The sequence below is a fragment of the Haematobia irritans genome, chromosome 3, assembly GCF_050003625.1.
Source record: "Haematobia irritans isolate KBUSLIRL chromosome 3, ASM5000362v1, whole genome shotgun sequence".
NCBI classification, from domain to species: Eukaryota; Metazoa; Arthropoda; class Insecta; order Diptera; family Muscidae; genus Haematobia; species Haematobia irritans.
This window is the reverse complement of record NC_134399.1, coordinates 227,066,040-227,089,473: the sequence shown is the minus strand read 5'-3', so window position 1 is coordinate 227,089,473 and position 23,434 is coordinate 227,066,040. Positions and strand designations below refer to the sequence as shown.

Sequence of the window (23,434 nt, the reverse complement as noted above, 5' to 3'; positions counted from 1 at the left end):
TTGTTAGCACCTATATTACCTGTTTATTTTCATAATTCATTATGATTGTAAATATATAAATAAATAAATAAAATTTTGAGCACAATATTGTTTGGGAGAATTTTTTTAAGCATATAATATTTTTGGGTGCAAAATGCTTCCAAACATATTATATGGTCACATAATAACATATTGTTTTTTGGAAGACAACATTATTGAATTTGGATGCAAAAATACAAAATGTTTGGAACTTAGACTACCCAAACATATATTGTTTAAATCAATATGCTTTCAAACATATTATATATTGGTAGAGATCAAACATATATATGTTTGGGCAATACCCAAAAATGTATATGCTTGAAGCAAAATATGTTTGGGAGTATATGTTACAGAAGCGATTTTTTGTGAGGGTGCACCCAAAAATAACAGTTTGCTCTTAAAACATGTGTGAGGTGATCATATTCCTTCTCTGGGTGTAGAAGCTTATATTTTCTTGATTTTAATAATATCTTAAAATCAAAATTGATAAATCCTCAAAACCAACAAGTTGACTTTAAAGGTCGATTAAAAACTAATATAATTCTACGCTCAAAAAAAAGTTTCCACGAATTCAAAGATTTTGACCTTCCCTTAAGATATTTAAGTATTAATTCCGATACAAAGATGCGACTTCTTTCAAATAAAGACATTTTTTAGGGAGCTACCATAAAAAATATATTTCCATGATATTAAATACTAAGGACAAATTTCTTTCAAATAATGACTTTTTAATTAAAAGAAAGTTTATAGTCTTTGCTACAAAAAAATTTTTTATTCAATTTAGGACACAAAATATGGAAATGGCATCCCTTCGTTAAAGTTGTATGCCTTTGAACTAAGGTGAAATTTTCCTTAAAGTAAAGAAATCGTTCTTAAATTAACTTAAATATTGAATCTTTAGTTTTAAGAAGAAAATTTTCGAATACAGGATAAGACTTATTTTGAGGATTTAGCATCTTTGATTTTAAGTTTTTTTTTTTTTAAATTAAGAAATTATTTTTACTTTGATGTATCCGTTATAATTTGGATTTTTAAACTGGCATTTGTTTGTACGTGCACTGAAGGAAGAGTTTTCTTTTCTGAGGAACGAAATTTTAGACAAAGTTTTCTTTTGACGCTAAAGAATTTTCTTTAAAGGTAAATAAAAACAGAATAAAAAAGAGAATGAAAATTTTATAAATGCGATCTATATCCTAATTTTAATTTTATAGATCCTAGATTTAAATCTGGCTTTAAAATACGTCTTTATTAAAAAAAAATCTTATCTAAATCCAAAATCTAATAATCTAATTATTCGGCCTCAGTTAAATTTTATTATTTTTTCGATGTTTTCTTTTGTTTATATTTTTCTTTTCTTTTAGTTCATTTTTTTTTTTTTTTGAGAAGGTATACATTTTGTAAAAAAGTTTACTTGGATCCTAAGATTTTGATCTTCCTTCAGATACTTCAAAGTAAAGAGTAGAGGTCTGCACAATTCCAACTTGCTACATGAGTACATCTATTTGAGAGAGTCGCAAGACAATTGGTACACATTTTGATGAACACCGAAAGCCACGAGTAACTTCTTGTTGCTACTCTGATGTCTTCACTACCAACAAACACATATTTCTCTTTCTCTCTTATTGAAGTGTATTCAGAGTGATCACGTCGAGTAAGTTGCGAGAACAAAACTTCATAGAGTACTTCATGTACACAGATAAAAATAAGTTTGAGAACCAATAACTTTTGTTGGAAAACCAATAACAAAATTTGTTAATTTTCCTGCAACAAACTAATTTGTACTTTTAATAACCATTATTACAAAAAAGTTGTTAGCAATCGTTACCATCAGAAGGCAACAAATAATTTGTGTTCTCAATAACATAATATGTAAGTAATTTGTTGAGCTTCCAACAATACAAAATATTTGTTGTTGATCGTTACGTTTAATCCTCAACAAATATTTTTGAATTTGAACGAAAAAATTTGTATGTGGTTTGTAGGAGTCTATCAATGACCTGTAACAAATTTATTGGTGTATGGACAAAAAATTAAATTGAAATTGACAGAATTATTGCACCAAAATTGCAAAATTGCCGGAACAATTTTGGAGATATTTTGTTAAGTACACACAGAGAAGGAATATGACCAAAATCCTATTTTTGGACGGGGAACATGTAACATTTTTGTGTCGAAAATCCTATACTCAGTTTTGTAAATGTATGTATTTGAGTAGTCCAGGTCTAGCAAGCATTTTGACAACTTTTTGCCCAGTTAATTAGAACTGTAATAACTCTAATCCCGATATTAATGGTTTTATTAATTATCTCATACAACAAACACATTTAAGAAACTACCAAATTGAAAAATATAAATTTTTCACAGACATTTATAAATGCCTTTCTGTATTCTCTGATGAATGAGCTCTTTGCTTGCTATCATACACGTGCATGTGCTCATACTCATTTTGTTCTAACGGTATTCTTCGCATACTTCTTTTAGCTTTCGTACATGTTCTCAGCGATGTGCGCGTAACCAGTCTTGTATTTTTGTTTTTGTTATCATATTGATAGCAGTCAACTATTTTCGCAACAAAACAATTTGTTGAAAATTCAGAATATTTCTATTATTTGCTCTTTCAAGCATCTACAAACACATTTCAACAACAAATGCCTCATATTCAATAGAAAAATTTGTTGAGCATCAGCAGATTTTACATACAAATAAAGTTGTTAATATTTATTTGCAGTTATTTTTTTGTGTGTACCACGTGCAGTTTCAGAAATACAACGAAACAGTAACTCTCCATAATATATGTTTTCGGTTTGTTATAAAGAACGGCAAACGTTAAGGTAAGTGTGTGACATACATAAATATATGAAATATGTGACATACATACATATTTATGATTAATAATAATGGAAAGTTTTGCTTCGTACAACTGAGAAATACTTGTGGTACCACGTGAAGTGAAGAGAATCCATGTTGTACTTTTTTTCATGTACTTACATTTTTATTGTTCCTTTTTTTCGGAACACATATTGTTTCGGATAAGTACTTGGTGGTATTTGACAAGCAAGTGTTCTCTTCACTTCACTACTTGCGCTCCGAGAGAAAGACAGTGTGTGTACTATATTTGACAGCGAATTGCATACATGTAGTGAAAAGTTATTCGATGCAGGCCTCTAGTAAAGAGTTAATTCCAAAAAATCTTCTATAAAAAAGAGGTCCCATGTCGTTGAGCTTAACATAGCACTCAGTGATAAAAGAGAAGTTCACCACTGTGGTATCACAATGGACTGAATAGTCTAAGTGAGCCTGAAATATCGGGTTGTCACTATACCTAACATAACCTAAAACCTACGACTTTAGCAGGGGGACGCAAATTTCCAAAGTTGATGTCCTAAATTAAATCAAGAAAATTTTTTGAGATAAAGATTATAGCATTTCTTTTAATTAAAATGTCATTATTTTACAGAAATTTGTCCTTAACAATGCGTAGATTTCGAGTTCTAAAATTTAGGTTGCATAATAATCCATATTAGGTAAATACATTTTTCCAGTGTGGCATTTAAAATGTCATTATTTTACAGAAATTTGTCCTTAACAATGCGTAAATTTCGAGTTCTAAAATTTAGATTCCAGTGTGGCAATTAAAATGTATATCAAATAATTATTTTTTCGTTGTTTTTCTAAATCAAATTTTTTACTTCAAAATACGAAATGTTCTTTGATTAGGGAAGAAAATTAAATATTTCTGCACTGAAACTAATATTGTTGCGTTGCCAAAGACTTCTTGGTTTTACTTCGCATTTCTTACTTTCCATGTCCAAAAGTCGATAAAATATCAACGAAGTCGTTTTGTCCTTATAATTAAGTGATTCGACTTCAATATGGGTATATGAAAGAAAATTGTGTTACAATAAGGAGATCTCGGCTATAATAATTCTGAAAAAAAATTTCAAAAATAATGAAATTGTCTTTAAATTGGTTGACTTTTGTATTTTGATTGCAAAGCAAAACAGCATCCAAAATTAGGAAATGTATTTCAAAATTTTATTTTAGGGACGTTTTTTTACATGGCTCACATGATAATTTCTACTTGAAGTCGAGTCTGAATTACGAAGTTTAAGTCGTCGTTAACACCATTCTAAACGACTGTGATAACACGTGAAGAAAAAAGCAAAAAAAAACGAATACAATGAAAACAAGTAATGAAAGTCTAAAGTCGGACGGGGCCGACTATATTATACCCTTCATCCCTATGTAGGCCAAAATTTGTGTTACAATCTCAACTACTTCACATTTGCTGGAAGCTATATAAAGGAGACAATTTTTTTACTTCTACAAAATCTCTAGAATTAAAATTTAAATCGTCTAACGCTATCCAGTTAATTGGAGGAACCTTCCATTGAAAATGGGTCTAAAATGTGTAACAGTCTACCATAACATATTTCCCCTACTCTGGTGTACGTATATATGGGAGCTATATAAATATAATCTGAACCGATTTTGACTAAATTTGACATGTATAGTTAGAATAATAATTCTGCTATCTATGCGAAATTTCACGTAAATGGGAGTATAACTTTGGCCCCCTGGTCATATGAGTGTAAATCGGACGGAAGATATATATGGGAGCCATATCTAAATCTGAACCGTTTTCCACCAAATTTGGCACAATTACTACTAAACGTACTCCTTGTGCGAAATTTGAAGCAAATCACGGCAAAACCCTGGATTTTGAGGCCATATAAGTTCAAATCGGACGAAAGCTATATATGGGAGCTATATCTAAATCTTAATCGATTTTGACCATATTTGGCACATACAATAGTATCGTTAAAAGTACCGCTTGTGCAAAATTTGAAGTAAGCCAGGGCAAAACCCTGGCTTTTGAGACCATATAAGTCCAAATCGGGCGAAAGATATATATGTGAGCTATATCTAAATCTGAACCGATTTTAACATAATTTGACACACTTAACGATACTATTAAACGTACTCCTTGTGCAAAATTTGAAGCAAATCAAGGCAAAAGTCTGGCTTTTCAAATCGGACGAAAGATATATATGGGAGCTATATCTAAATTTGAACCGATTTCAATCAAATTTACCAAGCATTAGTAGAATGTCAATTCTACCCTCTGTGCAAAATTTCACGAAGATCGGTAGTAAACTTTGGCCTCTCTGATCATATGAGTCTAAATCGGACGAAAGATATATATGGGAGCTATATATAAATCTGAACCGATTTGGCTGATATTTTGCAAGATTTTCGAGATTCATAAAATATTTGGATGTACGGTATTTCAAGAAAATCGGTTGATAAACACGCTAACTATGACCAAATCGGAGATAAATATATATGGCAGCTATATCTAAATCTGAACCGATTTTTTCCAAAACCAATAGCGATTGTCTCTGTCCCAAGAAACTGACCTATGCCAAATTTGAGAACGATCGGACTTAAATTGCGAGCTGTACTTTGTGCACAAAATTACATATACAGACAGAAAGACGGACATCGCTAAATCGACTCAGGATTTAATACTAAGCCGATCGGTATACTAAAATATGGGTCTATGACCACTATTTCTTGGCGTTACATACAAATGCACAAACTTATTATACCCTGTACCACAGTAGTGGCGAAGGGTATAAAAACAGTGCCCACCAGGAAGTAAAACTTTGGTAATTTTAGGAAACTTATATTATTTTTAGAAAATTTTAACTGAACTGTGATACAAACACTGACATCACGCCGATAACACAAAATTAAAATTAAGTAAATATTTTCTTTGACAAATTCAAGAAAATTTATTAGACATAATTAATTTTTTTTCAATTGTTAACGAAAGGGTTCAATATTACAAAAATTCACGGAAAAAAAGTGAACTGTTTTTTAGGAAGAATGAAATACCTCGCACGAAAATTGAACTAAATTTTACTCCACATTTTGAGATTTCCACAAAGCGTTATTAAAACCAGGAAAATTTAATGCCCTGTTGTATTTTTTAAACTGCAGTTCACGAAATTACACCCTCTCATAGAAGAAAAGATGAGCTAAAAGTAAAGAAGAAAATCATTGGCGCCAAATCATCACCATTTTAACCATACAGTAGTTCATTCTTACTATTTTTGGGAATCGTACGAAAATCTTCGTTTGCTTTAGTTCATATTGAACTTATGTGTACGGTCATTGAACTTTATACCCACGTTTAGTTCATAAAATTTTTGAGACATAAAAAACGTAAGTAATTAGTGCCAAACAAAGTTCAAGATGGGCGCATTTGTAGCAATATTTACAAATTTAAAGAAATAATGAATAATAGTAAGAAGTACGAATGTAGTAAATTTGAATAGAGAGTTCATTTTTTTGAGTGTAGTATCAAGTCTTCAAAACCGATATTTAAAAGAACTTCTATTTTCCGCTTCCTTGGCTTGGAATCAATAACAAAATCATTAAAGACAAAACCTTTGGATAAGGGTAAACTTTTTTTCACAGTGTAATAAATTTTCTATAATTCCTTGAAAAATATTTAATTTTTTTATATCATATCGGCGTTTGTAATATAGTTTAGTTGACAATTTCTGAAATTAACCTAAATTTCCTTTGATGGTGGGTTCACTTTTTTAATTATAAAAAAAAAACTTATTGATATCTATTTTGTTAAAAATTGTGGTAGGTCGTCAATTATTACAACATGATAACGTAAAATGAATAACTAGAGTGGATTAATACAAAAAACAATAGCTTCCGTCTCACTTTGACGTATGTAGAGGGGACCTAACAGGGAAGTTTATTCTTTATCAACATGAATGACACACATTTTAGTCACGCACTCAAGTCGTTAAGATTCCAAGAGAATTTTCAAAAATATTTCTTCTTAGCTATTCACAATAATATTAACATTGGTATACTAAATTTATTACAATTACTGCGATATTGAGGGCATATCCTTATGGGGGACAAAAACCGAATTTAAATTATTAAAGAGAATATAGCAAACACAAATAACAAACGCCTTCTTCTTTGGAGGTCTTGGCATCCTTCACTGCCAGCAATGTCCGTCATTTACAGCCACACGGTAGGAAATAATTTTTTATATTTCACTTTATGATTTTCAACAATGACGAACTTGTTAAATTTTTCCAAAAATAATTGTGCCGGCATAGGGGAATAGTACGCCCCAGTCTCTGCATGGGAGACAATTGAATTGTAACTGAAAAACCAAAACTCACACACACACACACAACAAATAGCCTCCATACAGTGTGAAAACGCCGCCTGTTCATTCATTGGATGTCAAGGCATTACTTATTATGTAGTACATACAATAGGTTGTAACGGCTTGACACGACAAATACATTATACCTTACATTGAAAGATGATTTCCTTCCTTAAGAACGAATTGTTGGAAAAACTAAGTTTGTTCGAGTTTTTCACCAAAACACTAAATTAAAAGTGCAAAAATATATATGAAGACGATAACATTTTTATCAAGTCTCTTCAAATTATGGATGGAAAAATGGTTCGCAATTTATTGATTGCGAACCATTTAATATTTCGAAATTAATTGATTAAAAAAAGTAACCGTGAAAATAAACTGGTTTTCAGCTTGAAAATTTGAACATAGTACTCAGCTTTATATATAAAAATGTTTATTTGGGCTCCATCAAATGCTTTAATGGAAAATGAAGAAACTAATTTAACATTTTTATTAATTATTTGGTGGTGGGAAACGTTACTTTAATGGGTGTCTTCAAATGGTATCGGGCTGCATCCATTGATATGAGAATAGAACACCCTTTGTTCATCAAAAGGATCTGCATGGTACACTGAAAAATATTTACACGCAATTTACACAATACTAATGACAAATCCCATCACAAATATCTGAAATTTCGGTCCCTTCATGAAAGTCATTATCGATTAAAAAAATAATAATCTTTAATTTAACTGAGGTATTGAATCTTTGGATTAAAGATGAAAAAGTTTTAAATATTTGCTGATACTGAACACGCAAAGTTAACAGACCAATTTTATCATACACTCAAAAAAAGTTTACTTGGATTCAAAGATTTTGACCATCCCTTGAGGATTTGGTATTGATTCCGAGCCAAAGATGCGGCTTCTTTAAAATAAAGAAATTTTTTAGCGATCTATCTGGCTTTAAATCTAAGACCAATAAAATTAAAATTACGATACAGATACAGTTACGGAACAGATCTCATTTATCAATGTTTCATTCCCTTTTCGCGGTTTATTAATAAAGGCACTCACACTGAAAAAAGCATACCCGGTTGCAAAGATCCGAGCCAAAGAAGCGGAGAATTCCAGTAAGGATACTTTTAAGACACAATTCTCTTTTAAATTTAGGGTTTGTGTACTTGACTCTAGGAAGCAAATTTTAATTTTTAGATTTTTCAGCTTTTTTTCTTCATATGCTATTAAAAACAAGTTAAAGGGTGATACGGTCAAAATTTGGTCAATATAAACTTGACGTATTTCTTTCAATTTTGCATTTAAAAAACCTGAACACCCCTAATTTTGAAGGTGTGTGTGTGTGTAGAATGTTGCTCCTATTTTGATTTTGGAATTCACTCTTCAGTTGTCAAAATGCCGTCCAAGCAAGAAGAACAGCGTATCAAAATTTTGCTCGCGCATCGCGAAAATCCGAGCTACTCGCACGCAAAGCTGGCAAAATCGCTAAAAGTTGCCAAATCAACCGTTACAAATGTAATTAAAGTGTTTAGGGAACGTTTGTCGACAGCCAGGAAGTCTGGATCGGGGGGAAATCGAAAACCGGAAGCCGCTGAGACGACAAAGAGAGTTGCCGGTAGTTTCAAGCGAAACCCTAACCTCTCTCTCCGAGATGCCGCAAATAAACTGGGTGTATCGTCTACAACCGTGCATCGAGCCAAAAAACGAGCCGGACTATCGACTTACAAGAAGGTAGTGACTCCAAATCGCGATGATAAACAAAATACGACGGCCAAAGCGCGATCCCGGAGGCTGTACACGACGATGCTGACGAAGTTTGACTGCGTGGTAATGGACGACGAAACCTACGTCAAACCCGACTACAAGCAGGACAGGAGTTTTATACGGCAAAAGGAAGGGAAAAGGTAGTAGATATTTTCAAGCACATAAAACTGTCAAAGTTCGCAAAGAAATATCTGGTTTGGCAAGCCATCTGTACCTGTGGCTTGAAAAGCAGCATTTTCATAGCTTCCGGGACTGTCAACCAAGAAATTTACATGAAAGAGTGTTTGAATAAACGTCTGCTGCCTTTCCTGAAGAAACACGGTTGTTCCGTACTGTTTTGGCCGGATTTGGCATCTTGCCATTACGGTAAAAAGGCCATGGAGTGGTACGCCGCCAACAACGTGTAGGTGATTCCCAAGGACAAGAACCCTCCCAACACGCCAGAGCTCCGCCCAATTGAGAAATACTGGGCTAGTGTCAAGCGGAACCTAAAGAAGACCAAAAAAACTGCTAAGGACGAGCAGCAGTTCAAGGCAAACTGGCTTTCTGCGGCGAAGAAGGTGGACAAGGTGGCTGTACAAAATCTGATGGCAGGTGTCAAGCGTGAGGCCCGGCAATTCGGATTTGGAAAAGCGAAAGCCTAACTGAATATTTTTCCTGAATTTTATACTAATTGAACTTGAAAAAGAAATTTAATTTGATTTTTTAAATAAACGATTTCACCGATTTGCACGCGTTTTCCCTTGACCTAATTTTGACCGTATCACCCTTTAAGGACAACTTTATTTTCCAAATTCAGACACGACTTCCAGTAGAAATTATGCTATGTTTCAAGTAAAAACGTCTTTAAAATAAAGTGTTGAAAAACATGTCCTATTTTTTTGCTTTGTAGTCAAGATGCAAAAAGACAACAAATTTAAAGACAATTTCATTAATTTTAAATAATTTTTCTGAATTAATAAAGTCGACTTTAGCCCAAAACAATTCTCTTTCATGTTATGATACCCATTTTTAAATCCAATCACTTAATTATAAGGACAATAGGACTTCATTGAAAAGTTTATCGACTTTTGGACAAGGAAAAAACTTTATATTGGAGAAATGCGTCTTCTACGCTAAGCAAAATGTGAATTCGTATTTTAAGGAAATGAAATATTTGGCCTCGCGACAATATTTTTTTCAGTGCATTTACAAACAAATGCCAGTTTAAAAATCCAAATTATAAGCAAAGATAATACACCTAGGAAGATGGGAAATTGGCCTGCGTCACACTATATGTTGCAATGCAAATGTGCTAGTTCCACACATGTTCGTTGTTTTTTTGTTTTTCGTTATTTGTGTTTCGTTATTATTTAATTGAAAAACTTAATTTTCTTAATGAAACAATGTTAAATTTTAGGCAACAACAAAAAAATACATTTTCCCGTTTATGGAAATTTATTTCCTACACTTGATTTCTTTTTATTTGCATTTTAATGCTATGTCAATACTTGTCGTATACGCATTTGGTTCGATAAACGAAATGTATGGGCCTAACACGGTAAATGGTTTGATGTGTTCAGCAGCCAATTTCCAATCTTCTTCTCTCTAGTATCTTTGATTATAACGGATACTTCAAAAAAAATGTTTTCTTAAATCCAAAAAAAAAAAATTGAACCAGAAACGCTAAATCCTCAAAATAAGTCTTAACCTATATTTGAAGCGTTTTTATCTTAAATCTAAAGTTTCAATATTTAAGGACAATTTCTTTAAATCAAAAATGTGTATCTTAACTTTAAAGAAAATTAGCCTTACTTCAAAGACATGCGACTTTAAAGGAGGGACGCAAATTTACAAAATTTGTGCCCTAAATATAATGAAAAAATTTTTGACGCAAAGATTATAAACTTTATTTTAAATAAAAATTCATTATTTTAAAGAAATTTGTAATCTTTAATATCACGTAAATATTTTTTTCAGTGTAGGTTAGGTTAGGTTAGGTATAGTGGCAGCCCGATATTTCAGGCTCACTTAGACTATTCAGTCCATTGTGATACCACAGTGGTGAACTTCTCTCTTATCAGTGAGTGCTGCCTAATTCTATGTTAAGCTCAATGACAAGAGACCTCCTTTTTATAGCCGAGTTCGAACGGCGTTTCACATTGCAGTAACATAAACCACTTATAGAAGCTTTAATCTTTGCTTTGAAAATTGTTTTCATTAAATTTAGGACAAGCATCTTTGAAATACGCGTTCCAACAAAGTCGTAAACCTTTAAAGTAAGAAAATTATAAAGTAAAGAAATACAAATTATATTTAAAGAAATAATCTTTAAATTAACTGAAATATTGAATCTTTGGATTAACGATAAAGAAGCTTCAACTATAGGGTAAGACTTATTTTGAGGATTTTGTATATTTGGTTTAAAGTTTTTTGAAATTATATTACATGTTAGCCTGATACCGAAACAGGCAATTGACGTCCAAATGCATTATATCTAATTATACAATTATTTTTCGAGCTTTATGGACAGATACAGATTAAGGAACATGGTTAATAGAGCCATTGAAAAGAAAACGCCAGATACAAATCTATACACGCCTGGACTGTACATGTTTCGGTTCGGGCGAATGAACCTTTCCACAGCCTTTAGTATAGATCTGGCTGGGAGAGATAACTCAATTTTGGGCCCTTTATGCTAACTCCTTATTGAGAAAACATTTGGGAAATTTCCTCTTACAAATTGAATCATCTTTTCTCCCACTGTACATCATCTTTTCATATAACTTACAAGTCCCTTAATCTTATTTTTATTTTCGTTTTGTTACATAGTAATGCAACAACACGAAATTTATTTTTAGAAAGCTAATTTGTTAGAATTCACCTAAGTGGTGAACAGTCGAACAATGCTTATTGTTTCTACAGTCAACTACAACATATGACAATTAACAGAAGCTGGTTTCCAGGATACAACAACAATTCTAACGCGTACATTAGTCGTGTTTTTCCTAGTTTTACGACGGGCTCATCGTTGCTTATTATATTACATGTTAGCCTGATACCGAAACAGGCAATTGACGTCCAAATGCATTATATCTAATTATACAATTATTTTTCGAGCTTTATGGACAGATACAGTTTAAGGAACATGGTTAATAGAGCCATTTTTGAAATTAATAAAATCTTTTTTACATAACAATTGAATTTTTTATTTGTACATGAATATTTGTACATGAATAGCTTTGTTAATATATCCAAAAAATAGAATAAAAATTCGGTAAACGAGATGTGTATCCTAATTTAAATTTTATAGTGCCTACACAAATTTTGGAAATTTTCATCCGTCCGTTAAAGCCATATGTCTTTGAACTAAGACGAATTTTCCTTGAAAAAAATTTAAAATTTTTGATTTAAAGAAAAAAATAACATTTTTGATTTAAATTAACTGAAATATTGAATATTTAGATTTAAGATGAAAACGCTCCAACTATTGGCTAAGACTTATTTTAAGGATTTAGCATCTTTGGTCTAAAGCTTTTTTTTTTAATTAAGAAAACACTTTTTAATTTAAAGTAGCCGTTATAATTTGGATGTCAAAATCTTTAGATCCAAGTAAAGTTTTTTGGAGTGTCTATTTAAAGACATTTATCCCCCAAAAGCTGAGTTTATCTTTGGCTCGGAATCTATATCAAAATGCTTACGGGAGGGTCAAAATCTTTGGAGGTTGAACTTTTTTTTAAAGAATTAATTAAATTACGCATCCACCTACATCTGTTATTTTAATTTTTTTAAGTATATTTGAACTAAGATTTCGAATTTTAATTAAAAAGATCAATCAATCAGTTTAAATGAGTAAAATTATTAGCTTTGGAATTAATTATTAAGGAAGACTGAAAACCAATCGTACACTGAAAAAAATATAGACCTAGTATGGAAGATTATGCAACTTAAATTTTAGGAATCGAAATTTACACAAAGTTAAGGACAAAATTCTTTAAAATAATGACATTTTAATTAAATGAAAGTTTATAATCCTTGCTTTCAAAAAATTTTTTTTCATTAAATTTAGAACACAAATCTTGAAATTTTCCGTCTCTCTGCTGAAGTTGTAGATCTTTGAAGTAAGGAAAATTTTCCTTAAAATAAAGAAAAACATTTTTAATTTAAAGAAATCGTCTTTAACTCAACTAACATATTGCATTTTTAAATTTAAGATAAAATCGCTTCAAATAAAGGCTAAGGCTTATTTTAAGAATTTGCATCTTTGGTTTAAAGTTTTTTTTTTAACATTAAGAAAACTGTTTTTACTTTGAAGTACCTGTCATAATTTGGATTTTAAATTGGAATTTGTTTGTACATAAATACCTCTATTAATATATCGCAAAAAGAGGATAAAAATTCGATGAATGATATGTGTATCTAATTTTAATTTTATTTATCCTAGATTTAACCCTTTCACTACCGATGTCCACTTAGAAGGACATTCGGAAAAGACACCAAATTCTATTTTCCCACTTAGATTCGATTTATTTCTCGATGTTATCTTAAAGTAGGGGATTCAATCTAAATAAGCTACAAAATTTTCCCATATTGGTCAGCACTAAAATATATTTTTTGTAAACTTCTTTAACAATAAACGAAAAATACGAAAATTTGAGACAAATTTTCTACTGTATGTCTCTAGTAAATGGACATTTATACAAAAACTATAGCTGATACTTTTTCGGATTCTTTTTGGTATTTTTTCCCACACTTTGAAGGCTATTATAGGCCAAATAACGCCCCTTTTCGTAAGGCCATTTGGTAACAAATCAAGAATCTAGTTTCCAGAACAAGCTCATATAGCTCTTGAAGTAATTGAGGTAGGATCTCAAAATGACAATTTTTGTTTTACATGCTGTTAGTACTAGTAAAAACAGAAGAAAAATTTAAGTTTTTAACATTAGGTTTATTTCGGTAGTGAAGGGGTTAAAGTCAGTGAGGTCCGTCAATACCAAAATCCTTACGGGTAGGTCAAAATCTTTGGATCCAAGTAAACTTTTTTTTGCGTGTAAGAAGCAACATTGAAATCATTGTTTCCAATGCCCAATGAAATCATTGCTAATATGTCCAATTCGATTCAATAAATCATAAGGCGATTTTAATCGAGACATTCTTAAGGGTATTGATATAGAACTATCAAAAAATATTTAACCTATACTTTTCCATTATAGTAAAATAAATCGTTCCATTTGTCTACGAATAAAGCAAATACGCATACAGTAATGAATCATTATTAATTTCAACAAAATTGAATCATACGTACAAGTTTAAAAACAGAAAAACGTAATACCATTGATAAAATCCTTATCATAATACGACTAACGGCCATTTTCATTTAGCTCCGTTAGGCTTTAACTGCCAGTTAAAAGAAAGTAAATTGCAAATATCTTTCCTACGGTTAACTTTAACTGAAACATTTTCAGCAGTTAAATTCCTAACTGACATATGGAATATATAGACATGATGACAGATATTTCCGTAGAACGGTTTAAAAGTTCGTTAGCTAACTTAGCAGTAACGGAGATTCATGAAAATTGGGGTAAAAGTGAATTTGTTATTCCCAATTACTTACAGCACAGCAAAAAAAAACTCTTTTAATCGTTTCAAAAAAAGATGTTCGAATTGTGTCTTATTAATTATGAATTGTTGCAATTGATTCGAATAACAATGCATTTACAATCATTTTCTATTTTATGATATATAGCAATTTATTTAAACTCGTCAGCAATTCGTAAATATCATAGTAATGCCCCGGTCATTCGGACGACTAATAACTAACCTTCAACATTCTGTATTTGTTTATAAAATTACGTCAGTACCATATGTGTGATAAGGTCCATATGGAAAACAAATAAATAAAACAGAATATGGCATTTATCATGAAATTGGATTTTATTTGTTAAACTATTCTATGCATTGCATTGATATGTAATTGTATCAATTTTTTAACTAAAATATATACATATATGTATAAAACAAAAGCATTTCATTGATGCCGCTAAAAAAAAATAAATGTTGATCAACGCAGTAAATCAAAATTGAGTACAGTTGGTTATCTGCGATTTATACAGGGGAATATGTATGTACCTTCTAGAACTATTGGATCCTTCGTTTTCAATCCCTCTACTATCAATTATTTTATAAATTCTTCTTCAAAATTCATGTAATAATTTCGTAAAATTCGCCATCCTTTTTAATAAGCAATCATTATTTGATTTCTTTTTGTTTTAATTTGTTTCAATATCTGTAGAATACAATGTTTGACATTATCGCTTTTATATGCCCCATATAAAATTTTAAATGTTTGTTTATTTCTTGAAGAAAACCATAATATTACGTTAGGCATAAATAAAAATATTAAAAAATTTGCATAATGTATATTCTCCATATGGTTCATATTCAAATTTATGCAAGTTGTCAGAAGAAACCCATTTTAGGAATATTTTTGAATATTTTGAATGATGTAGACTTTCAAGGAAAAATAATGATACAATTTTCTGCTGTGCTAATAAATATACAGCAGAAAATTATGCTAAAACTGATATTATTTTCATCGACGCGACATACGAAAAAATATATAAATGAATGAAAACAATATATTAGATGATATAATTGATTTCGTTCAATTAGATTCTGTTTTCTTTCCTTCAATCGTTTTCTTTAGAATTTTGGAAAAAAAATATGAAAATATGTCCATATTTCATAAAGTTTGAATTGTAGTAATTTGTAGCAAACTACTTATTGCGACAATGTTCCAGAAATAATATTTTGTTCTTGGAATATATTTGAAGTGATCATATTCCTTTTCTGCGTGTATGTCAAACTGAAGTGACTTTTTCAATTGAAAACATAAAACAAAACAAAAATATTTGGATCCAAAGATTTTGACCTTATTCTCTTAAGGATTTTGGTATTGATTCCGCGCCAAAGATGCAGCTCCGTTAAATTAAGAATATTTTTTAGGGAGCCATCTAGCTTTAAATCTAAGTTCTATAAAATTGAATTTGGAATACAGATCTATTTATCAAATTTACATTGTTTTCACGTTTTCTTCTTAAAAAAATCAATTTTTTTAATCCGAACATTCAATATCCCATTTATTTTAACGCTTATTTCTTTAAATCAAAAATATTTTTCTTTAATTTATGGAAAATTTCCCATACTTCAAAGACACACTACTTTTACGGAGGGACGCACATTTCAATGTCAATCATATACAAATTAATGCCAGCTTAAAAATAAATTTTTAACAGATACACTCAGAAAAAAAATTACTTGGATCCAAAGATGTTGGCCTTCTCTTAAGGATTTTGATATTGATTCCGAGCCAAAGATGCGGCTTCTTTAAAATAAAGACATTGTTAGCGACCTATCTGGCCTTAAATCTAGGATCAATAAAATTAAAATTAGGATTCAAATCTCATTTATCGAATTTTCATTTTCTTTTCGCGGTGTATTAATAAAGATATTCACGTACAAACAAATGCCAGTTTAAAAATCCAAATTATAGCGGATACCTCAAAGTAAAAATGTTTTCTTAATGCAAAAAAAAACTTTAATCCAAAGATGATAAAACCTCAAAACAAGTCTTAGCCTATATTTGAAGCTTTTTTACCTTAAATCTAAAGATTCAATATTTCAGTTAATTTAAGGGCGATTTCTTTAAATCAAAAATGTGTTTCTTTATTTTAAAGAAAATTTGTCCATTCGACTTTAGCGGAGGCACGCAAATTTACAAAATGTGTGTCCTAAATTTAATGAAAAAAATTTTTGAAGTAAATATTATAAACTTTGTTTTAATTATAATGGCATTATTTTGAAGAAATCTGTCCTTAATATTTTGTAAATTGCGTATCCTAAAATTAAGGTTGCATAATCTTTAATATCACGTAAATATTTTTTTCAGTGTACTTCAAAGTAAAACATGTTTTCTGAATTAAAAAAAAAAATTTAACCAAATAAAAAAAATTTTAACCAATCAAATAATCTTAAGCTTTTTTATTTTTAAGCTCCAAATATTCCATATCTCAGTTTAAAGATTATTTCATTAAATCAAAACAATTTTTCTTTACTTTAAGGAAAATTCACTTACTTCAAAGACATACGACTTTAATGGAAAGACACAAATTTCAAGAAAAATTTTAAACCAAAAATTATTAACCGTCTTTTAATTAAAAATATTTTTTTTTTAAATGTGTAAATTGCATATCCTAAAATTTAGGTTGCATAATCTTTTAAATTAGGTCAATATTGTATTCAGCGTTGGATACTATTCCGGAAATCAAAAATGGGATACTTGAAGGGATTTGCCACAATAAATAAATAATTTTAAAATTATGAACAAATTCGTACTATTTGTCGCATAGTGTTCTATATGGGATCTAGTCTTGAGCACGGTTGTTATACGAGCCAAAAATAATCTACCAAAATGTATAGAAAATTTTACCAAAAAACTTCAAAACCAACAAATCTTATTTTCAAAATCAAATTTTTGACAAATTTTATTTCTATAAAAAATTTTATTCTTATACGAAATTTTGCCAAAATTTTATTTTTAATAGGAAATTTTGTCAATTTTTTTTTCTATAGGAAACTTTGTCAAAATAGGAAATATGGGATCTAGTCTTGAGCATGGTTGTCACTCTAGCCAAAAATAATCTTCCAAAATGTACAAAAAAATTTGCCAAAAAACTTCCAAACAAATCTTATTTTTAAAATTTTATTTCTATAGAAAATTTTGTCAAAATTTTATTTCTATAGGAAATTTTTTTCAAAATTTTATTTTTATACGAAATTTTGTCAAAATTATATTTCTATAGGAAATTTTGTCAAAATGTTATGTCTAAAAAAAACTTTATTTCCATAGATTTTTTTTATTTTCAAAATTCTATTTCTATAGAAAAAGTTTTCAAAATTTTATTCCTATAGAAAACTTTGTCAAAAAATTTTATTCTTTTATTTATTTTTATACGAAATTTTGTCAAAATTATATTTCTATACGAAATTTTGCCAAAATTTTATTTTTATAGGAAATTTTGTCAAATTTTTTTTTTTCTATAGGAAACTTTGTCAACATTTTATATCTATAGGAAACGTTGTCAAGATAGGAAATATGGGATCTAGTCTTGAGCACGGTTGTCACTCTAGCCAAAAATAATCTTCCAAAATGTACGGAAAATTTTGCCAAAAAACTTCCAAACAAATCTTATTTTTAACATTTTATTTCTATAGAAAATTTTGTCAAAATTTTATTTCTATAGGAAATTTTTTCAAAATTTTATTTTTATACGAAATTTTGTCAAAATTATATTTCTATAGGAAATTTTGTCAAAATGTTTTGTCTAAAAAAAATTTTATTTCCATAGATTTCTTTTTATTTTCAAAATTTTATTTCTATAGAAAAATTTTTCAAAATTTTATTCCTATAGAAAATTTTGTGAAAAAATTTTATTCCTTTATTTATTTTTATACGAAATTTTGTCAAAATTATATTTCTATAGGAAATTTTGTCAAAATGTTATGTCTAAAAAAAAATTTTATTTCCATAGATTTTTTTTATTTTCAAAATTTTATTTCTATAGAAAAATTTTTCAAAATTTTATTCCTATAGAAAATTTTGTCAAAAAATTTTATTCCTATAGAAAATTTTTTCAAAATTTTATTCCCATAGACAATTTTGTCAACATTTTATTTCTATAGAAAATTGTGACGTAAAAAATTTTCATGAATTTTTCGAAAAGTATGTATCTATTTTTGTGATATCTTTACTTAACATTTTCTAAAATTAATATACTTTTCCTTCCTGTTAAATTCACATTCTTTTTTTTGTGAGTGTACGATTATTATCGGTGTTTTTCTATGAATATGTACATACGTGTACGTGTGTTCTATCCAAACATCTGTATTTACAATTAGCCCCCATTAGTACTCATTCATATCGAGGGTTCACATGCATCCAATTAATAAAAAAAGCTAATGACCCCAAATGTAGGGTGAGCAAAGCTTTGACGATTTTGATCGTGGGGGTCGATTTGTTTCAACACATGAAACAGCATCAAAGATTCTCTCATTATTCAGAGATTATGTTTTCAAATCCAAGGAAAACGAGTCTTCCTCTGTTGCCAAATTGGGATAAAAAGCAATTTCAAATTAATATGTCATGGTATCGCATCATCTATTTTAAGGGGCGTACTATTCGGACTATCATGCTTATCACAAGGGGAGCACTCATGCAAAACGGCTTCTGGGTATTTTTTTGCATTTAAATTTAGCTCAACATATTGAACTCACTAAAAACAACCAGAAGAGTGTTGTCACAACAATTGTGCGTCTATCACATTGCATAGAGTAAATAAAAATGTTCGAGCGAGTCAGTGGCTTTGTTAAATCACATCAATAAGTCATCTTGTTACCCTAACATTCAATTTCAATCGATAATAAAGTTCTTAATTAATTTATAGAAGAGAATAGAAAACGAAAACAAACAAAAAACAACAACAATTGTATTTACCTTAACTCGCACAAAGGCAGATCCCATTAATTCGTTTATATCTGTCATATTGCTGGTTTGTGGAGATAGTACTGCTGCTGCTGCTGCTTCGTTATTGTTGCTCCGCGCGCTGTTTTTGTTGTTTTATTCTAACAACGATAAAAAATGATGACTGAATATCTTAGAAATGAGTTGTTTTTGTTATTATTGTTGACATATTAACTTTAATTTTTTTTGCTAACTCACAGTGGGAGAGGGAGAGTTTTAAAACTGAGAATGAGCTAAAAGTAAGAACACACAATGAAAAAAAGCATGAACCGGGCATGCTTTGTCTTTACTTTAAAAATGTTGGTATTGATTCCGAGCCTATATGTGAACGATTTTTAGCTCTGTAATCAAGATGCAAAAAAAACAAATTTAAAGGCAATTTCATTAAAGTTAAAGATTTATTCTGAATTATTAAAGTCAAGTTGACCTTAGCCCAAAATTGTTTTCTTTCCTGATATGATACCCATTTTGAAGTAATGGGTGTCATCAGTGGGTATTTTCAGTGAAGGTTAGGGTTTTCCACCAAAACTCTAAGATAAAAGTTCAAAAATAAATAAATATTAAATTTTGGATGGAAATTGATTGTGTACAATTTCATTTTTTAAAATTTATTCAAACAAGTGTGGGAAAATCTGTTTATCGGCTCGAAGTCCGTTTCTCTTCATTTGATATTTAATAATAAATCAACTAAACAAAAACTTCGCAAACAAATTTTTTTTAACAAATTTTGGATGGAAATATTTTTTTAATCAAATTAAGGATGGAAATCTTTTAAAGCATTGATAGTGTACAATTTCATTTTTTTTTTATTTATTCAAAAAAGTAAATATCGGCTGGAAGTCCAACGTTTTTTTTTTTTGACATTTAATAATAAATCCATTAAATAAAAAATTTATAAACAAAAATTCTTAAAAAAAAATCGGCTTTTCATAATTAAAAACATCATAAATAAGTTAACGAAGAAAATCAAACATTTTTGCATTCCAAATTAACAAAACTATGTCTCTATTAAAAATATATAAACACATATCTCCCACTGTGAATCGTTAATATTCTATTTGATGTCTATATCTGTATAAGTGTTGGACCTTACTGCTTTAACAATGCTAGTGATTTTCGTATTGTTGTATTTTAGTTGAATTTGATTTTGATTTCACGTATAATGGGACGTTATTTTTAGTAATTGCACACAATCTCTCTCGTCTCTCAAAACCACAAAACAAAACACTTTATTGCAATTGACTTTTATTAAGTAACCAGCTGTTATTGAACCATTAGCAAAAGATCTGACAAATTTAGCGCGTAGACAAAAAAAAACCTACAAAATTTTCTTTATAAAAACTCACAAAAGAATTTCCTTGTATTTTAATAGATACAAATTTATTTAAAATTTAAATGCATTCGTACAAATGAAACGAAATTCACATAAAGCGACAATATGTGGTTATCCGCGACGTGAATACATACAACAAAAAGCACTTGTTGGGCGCGACAGATGAACTGAGAAAAAAAAAACAGAGAACCCTGACGTATTCAAAGAATTGAGAATGCCGAATGAAGAATACCAAGTTTTTTAATACCGGGTACTTACTAACACTTATGTGGTATTTGGATTTCACGGTTTAACCGTTATTTTCAAATATATAGTAGAACATCTCAAAATCACTGTACGAATAAAAAAACAAGTGGATGACTTTATAAGATTATTTTATATAAGATTTATTGTACGACGAAAAGCTGATCTTCGACAACATTTTCTATGCAAAAAAAATGATTTTTTATAAAAACCAAATTTCGATGAAATTGTCTATAAAAAATTTATCATTTCAGCTTTAAAACATTTGTCGACTGAAATAGAAGAGTAGCTTAAACAACAGCGGAAAAGTGAGTTGGCAAACTGATTAGAACAAAAACCTTCAGACGATAAGATGGGTGGTCGCTTCGGAACTGTCACATTTCTCATCAAGATCTTATACTTGCAGCAAGCCATCACCAAATTTTAAGAGGCAGAACTTAGGGTGCGGATAAATTTTATGTTTGTTTTTTTTTTCGAATTAAGGTGGGTATTAAGTTCGAGTTTAGCCGCTAAAATCGTCATTTTATCATGATTACTTTTCTTTAATAATCCATTTTAAGGAATACAAACTTTGTTAAAATTTGCTTTGGGCTATTCCCCATCAATTTATAATGATATATGCAACAAATATGTATAATTTTATGCCTTTTTTACTGATTTAGTTTTCACTTTAGTGAAACAATTAGCGGCAAAAGTTGAACTTAATAAAGGATGATACGGTCAAAATTTGGTCAAGGGAAAACGCGTGTAAATCGGTGAAATTGTTTATTTAAAAAATCAAATTAAATTTCTTTTTCAAGTTCAATTAGTATAAAATTCAGGAAAAATATTCAGTTAGGCATTCGCTTTTCCAAATCCGAATTGCCGGGCCTCACGCTTGACACCTGCCATCAGATTTTGTACACCCACCTTGTCCACCTTCTTCGCCGCAGAAAGCCAGTTTGCCTTGAACTGCTGCTCGTCCTTAGCAGTTTTTTTGGTCTTCTTTAGGTTCCGCTTGACAATAGCCCAGTATTTCTCAATTGGGCGGAGCTCTGGCGTGTTGGGAGGGTTCTTGTCCTTGGGAACCACCTGCACGTTGTTGGCGGCGTACCACTCCATGGCCTTTTTACCGTAATGGCAATGTGCCAAATCCGGCCAAAACAGTACGGAACAACCGTGTTTCTTCAGGAAAGGCAGCAGACATTTATTCAAACACTCTTTCACGTAAATTTCTTGGTTGACAGTCCCGGAAGCTGCTTTTCAAGCCACAGGTACAGATGGCTTGCCAAACCAGATATTTCTTTGCGAACTTTGACAGTTTTATGTGCTTGAAAATATCTGCTACCTTTCCCCTTCCTTTTGCCGTATAAAACTCCTGTCCCGGAAGCTGCTTGTAGTCGGCTTTGACGTAGGTTTCGTCGTCCATTACCACGCAGTCAAACTTCGTCAGCATCATCGTGTACAGCCTCCTGGATCGCGCTTTGGCCGTCGTATTTTGTTTATCATCGCGATTTGGAGTCACTACCTTCTTGTAAGTCGATAGTCCGGCTCGTTTTTTGTGCGTCCGTTGTGCGACTTTAGTCGCATTTTGCAACGTTTTTGACGTCATGCGACTTTTCGTGCGACTTTTTTAAAATATGTAAAATGTGCGACTTTAGTCGCACGCATGCGACAAATGTATGCTACTTTTTTGTGCGACCTTTTTTTTGAGTATGCGACTTTTTTTGCGACTTTTTCAAAATTTCCAACGGTAACGCTGCCCAGCTTATTTGCGGCATCTCGGAGAGAGAGGTTAGGGTTTCGCTGGAAACTACCGGCAACTCTCTTTGTCGTCTCAGCGGCTTCCGGTTTTCGATTTCCCCCCGATCCAGACTTCCTGGCTGTCGACAAACGTTCCCCAAACACTTTAATTACATTTGTAACGGTTGATTTGGCAACTTTTAGCGATTTTGCCAGCTTTGCGTGCGAGTAGCTCGGATTTTCGCGATGCGCGAGCAAAATTTTGATACGCTGCTCTTCTTGCTTGGACGGCATTTTGACAACTGAAGAGTGAAATCCAAAATCAAAATAGGAGCAACATTCTACACACACACACCTTCAAAATGAGGGGTGTTCAGGTTTTTTAAATGCAAAATTGAAAGAAATACGTCAAGTTTATATTGACCAAATATTGACCGTATCACCCTTTACCCACCTTAAAGGTAGGTACTAAGTTCGAGCCGCTAATATCAAAACTGAATCTGCAAAAACAGTATAAAATTTTATTTATATATTTTGGTTTTTTAAGAAGTGAAAAAATGACCTTAAAACTAAAAATAGTTTTGATT

The 23,434-nt window shown here is 30.6% G+C and overlaps 1 protein-coding gene across 2 annotated transcripts in view; it reads right to left on the bottom strand.

Annotated features, from left to right (window-relative positions):
• LOC142227982 (type-1 angiotensin II receptor-associated protein) overlaps window positions 1-21,054 on the bottom strand; it is a 50,323-nt gene extending 29,269 nt beyond the window's left edge. The window contains exons 1-2 of one of the 2 annotated variants that reach the window (XM_075298249.1): window positions 20,643-21,054; window positions 19,523-19,650 (exon numbers count right to left, since the gene is read on the bottom strand). In XM_075298249.1, coding sequence (XP_075154364.1) covers window positions 19,523-19,570 — 48 coding nt within the window. In that variant the 5' untranslated portion in view covers window positions 19,571-19,650; window positions 20,643-21,054. The remainder of the gene's footprint in view (window positions 1-19,522; window positions 19,651-20,642) is intronic. The other variant, XM_075298250.1, reaches the window with a different exon arrangement.
• Between the last annotated feature and the right edge of the window lie 2,380 nt (window positions 21,055-23,434).